General features: G+C 28.9%; 1 protein-coding gene across 1 annotated transcript; it reads right to left on the bottom strand.

Annotated features, from left to right (window-relative positions):
* Positions 1-1,442: 1,442 nt before the first annotated feature.
* LOC130963522 (gibberellin 20 oxidase 2-like) lies at positions 1,443-3,562 on the bottom strand. The gene is made up of 3 exons (XM_057889626.1): positions 3,036-3,562; positions 1,868-2,186; positions 1,443-1,715 (listed from the first exon to the last, which is right to left on the bottom strand). The coding sequence occupies exons 1-3, from the start codon at positions 3,560-3,562 to the stop codon at positions 1,443-1,445; spliced, it is 1,119 nt and encodes a 372-aa protein (XP_057745609.1).
* Between the last annotated feature and the right edge of the window lie 470 nt (positions 3,563-4,032).

Raw genomic sequence — 4,032 nt, forward strand, 5'->3', positions numbered from 1 at the left:
CCCCCTCTATAAATCTTGCCAAATTACCAATTCAACAAGTTTTTTAATTTTCAACTTTTATTTTTTAAATAGAACATTTTTTTATTAGTAATTTTGTCTCAAAAACTAAAACCAAACATTTCCTCTACCTCTAACTAAAATAAATAAATAAATAAAAACGAGTAAAGTACTAAATTGATCTCTTACGTTTGGGTGTAATCTTGTTTTAGTTCTTAAGGTTTAAAGTATCCTATTTAAATCCAAAAAAGCTTTATTTAGTTTCAATGTAGTCCCACCATGAGGTTAAAGTTAAATAATTAACGAAATGTCTTATATAACAGCAAGGTCGATAATCTAGAGAAGAAGTACAAGCTCCAGAGACACAAAATTAACCGTGGATGCATCAATACATTTATTTATCATTCTCTTTAGTTCTATAGAAAATATTTCATTCAAATGGTAAGAAAAATAATAAATAAATGTATTGATGCATTTACGATTGATTTTGTACCTCTAGAGCTTGTATTTATTCCTCATATTATCGACCTTGTATTCTTGACTCTTAAAAGTGTAAGAATATAGAAAGGATAACGTGTAATTATTCCGAATATAGTAGAATTTTTGTCAGAATTTAATCCATAATATCTGATTTTGGAGTTCTCTACGTTAATTATCGGTGCAAGTTACTATTCATGCAATAGTGTCCGTATATTATTATTCACGGATATTGTATAGTACTATTTATCGGGAAGTATTATGCACTATTGACGTATATATATAATTGTTAGTATTATACTGTTTATATATACGGTATTGTTGTTATATACGGTTACTATTTATTTGTATTATTACTATTCACCAATATAGTTTTATACGTATCAGAAATGTTTGGTATTTTTCTGATGTATTGTGAATTCTATTTTGTTAAATACATTTTGATACTTATTGCCGTATTTAAATATCTTTTCATCAGTTATGTTATGCGTACACTAAAATCAATTACTAATATAAAATATATATTAAAATATAAATACATATTAAAAATAAATTAAATCACACATGTATTTATATACAAATATATTAATAATTAATTTTAATAGCTAATTTTAGTATATAAATAATATTTTTGTCTTTTAATTTATACTGAAAATCAACTCTTGAGTCCAACACATTTTGAGAGTTAACTCGATAATATTATTGTTTCAAAGAACAGGAAAAAACAAATAATGAAGCCATTAATAATTAACCAAAAAAGAGAAAAGTGAAAAGTTTAAAAACGATAATATTTTTATTTAGAATTTTGATTATACAAGTTCAACACAGAGTGATGCACCATAGGCCATACACATTATTATAAGGACTCAAACACTTTTTGTATTATTTCTACGACTATATATGATCATCATCCATACCCAAACATAAGAAAATAAATTAAAGTTCGATTATATAGGAGACACCCTTAATTAATTGGTTGAAGTTTTATTGTCTAAAAGCCACTTGGAGAATGTTTCAAGAGTTCCTGCGTCAACCCTGTAATGCTTCTGAGTGAATTCATGCAAGGTTGGCCACTTGAAATCTGGATACTTTCTTGGATTCTCTTCTGTGATGAGTTTTTTTGGTGGATTGACAACTTTATCCCTCCTAGGACACAGGAAAAAAGCAAGCGATTTTCTTGCTGATTTGTCATTCACAACAGCTCTATGCAAACAACTCTTGTAAATTCCATTTGATAGAGCCTGAAAAAAAAAAGTAATATTTAAAAGTAATACTTACTGTCTTAAATAATTTAATAAAATATATTAAATTATCTAAATAATTTTTAATTATCGTGTTTCCATAAACCGAATACCATCTAAGAATATTATAATATAAATAAAAGATTTGTTACCGTAAATGTGTCACCAATGTTAACAACAAAAACACCTTGTCTTGGAGGAACCAAGTACCATTGGCCATCCAAGAACACTTGAAGTCCAGCAACTTGATCATCATGAAGTATGGTAAGGGAATTAGGGTCAGAGTGGGGCCCAGTTCCTAAGGTCAAATCAGGTGTTTGACATAGCGGGTAGTAATTCAGTCGCATAATAGAGTTATTTTCTTCAAAGTAATCTCTGAAGTATTTCCCAACTCCTAAGCTCATCCCCACAAGTTCCATGATTTGAAGGGCTAGATTGCTCATTGCATCACAGTATTTTTCGTAGAACTCCCTATCAATTATACAAATATGCGCGAGTTAAAATAATAAAATATAAAATATTATTTTTTAAAAAAAATATATATTTTATATATAAATATATTATTTTATTATATCATCTGATTAAATTTTTGAACTTTAAATCACTAATTTTACGGATCTAGTGACTGATTTGATTTTTATACTAGAGAAATAATTACTTATTATATTAACTGCATAAATAATCATTTAAAATATAAATATAATTAATTTAAAATATTTTACCTGTTCTATCAAAATTACTAGGGGTGTCTGCGGATCGGATCGGATCGGATCGAATATGGCCAAAATTTCGATCCGATCCGCATTAAAACCATCGGATCGGATCGGATTCAATATCTGCAGTTTTTAAGGTCCAATCCGATCCGCACATTCGCGAATCGGATCGAATCGGATATCGAATATATCCGCAAAATACAAAAATATTTTTAAAAGCTTATTTTTATTAAAAAAATATCAATAAAATTTATTTTTTCTATTCTTTTAAATATGTTTACTCTTAAAATAATATTAAACATACTTTTCTTAAATAATAAATTAAAATAATATAACATATATGATAATTATTAGTTGAAATAAAACATAAAAAAAATATTTACTTATTTATTTCTTTATTTTTGCGGATACGTGGATATGCGGATACTAACACAAAATCCGCAATCCGATCCGATTAGTGTGCGAATCCGATCCGAAAGCCTTGCGGATCAGATCCATATCCGCAATTTTCGGATCGGATTCGGGTAAACACCGCGAATATGCAGATCGGATCCGATCCATGGACACCCCTACACTCATTATAAAAATAAAAATCATCCTAACTCACCCAAAGTGACGGAAATCTTCCCCAAGAGCATTAACAAAATATTCCTCCACATTTTTGCATGAATTCTCAGCAGAGTAAGGAAAAGTGAGTGTTTCCTTCCATGGAAGTTTGGTAGAGAATCTGCCAGTGAAGCTGCTAGCATACCCACGAAAATCTGTAAGCGTTCTCTGAGCCTTCTGTTTCTCTGCCAACGACATGCCAAAGAAATCATCCATCAAAACATGAGCTTTCGCTATGAGTTCGGCGTCCACGCCATGGTTAACAACATGAAAGAATCCATGCTTCTTGCATGCCTCATCAATCTTAGAGCAAAGGTTTGATATAACTTTTGGATCACCAGAGTGAAAGGCTTTCATGTCAATTTCTGGAACTTGAAGTTCTGGAATGTCTTGCCTTGGCTTAAACTCATCAGGCCATATGAATTTTTTGGGTATGGTGGATTCATATGACATAACAGATGAATCAAACACTATCTTTTCATCTTCTTTTGGGATTTGGGCTGATGAAACAAACACTGGTTGAGCCATTTTTGGCTTTGAAATGCGAAGACAATTGTGAAGTGTGAACTCACTACAATAATAATAATGTTATTTGAGGATTACTATGATGTTTTGGGATACTCGGTACCCATATATATAGAATACAGAGAAGTGGGAACTAGGGTACATGCAAATGACGCAAATTAAAGGTGGAGGGGACACGGGATCATATACAAATTAAAATTCTGTAAAGTATTTTTTATTTTTTAAATAAAAAATATATAATAATTTTTGTTATAAAATTTTATAAAATTAATTAAATTAATAAATAATAATTTTATTTTTTTTAAGTATAATAAGAATTTAGCTAACATGTGTCATAAGGACACATAATAAGCTTACTATTAATAGAAGATTTTAAATTTTTTTATTTAATAAATACAAAATAAATATATTAAAAATTTAAATTTTTTGTATTTTTAGTAAAAACTTTTTAATTTGTAATTTTAACTTATGTC

Source organism: Arachis stenosperma, chromosome 2 (assembly GCF_014773155.1).
Source record: "Arachis stenosperma cultivar V10309 chromosome 2, arast.V10309.gnm1.PFL2, whole genome shotgun sequence".
NCBI classification, from domain to species: domain Eukaryota; kingdom Viridiplantae; phylum Streptophyta; class Magnoliopsida; order Fabales; family Fabaceae; genus Arachis; species Arachis stenosperma.

Bases quoted from the DNA above. Each gene is read 5' to 3' on its own strand.
- LOC130963522 (XM_057889626.1), bottom strand. From the start codon at position 3,562: ATGGCTCAACCAGTGTTTGTTTCATCAGCCCAAATCCCAAAAGAAGAT. The intron at 2,187-3,035 runs GTGAGTTAGGAT...TATAATTGATAG, and splicing joins GAAGATTTCCGTCACTTTGG to GGAGTTCTACGAAAAATACT. The intron at 1,716-1,867 runs GTAACAAATCTT...TTTTTTTTTCAG, and splicing joins ACATTGGTGACACATTTACG to GCTCTATCAAATGGAATTTA.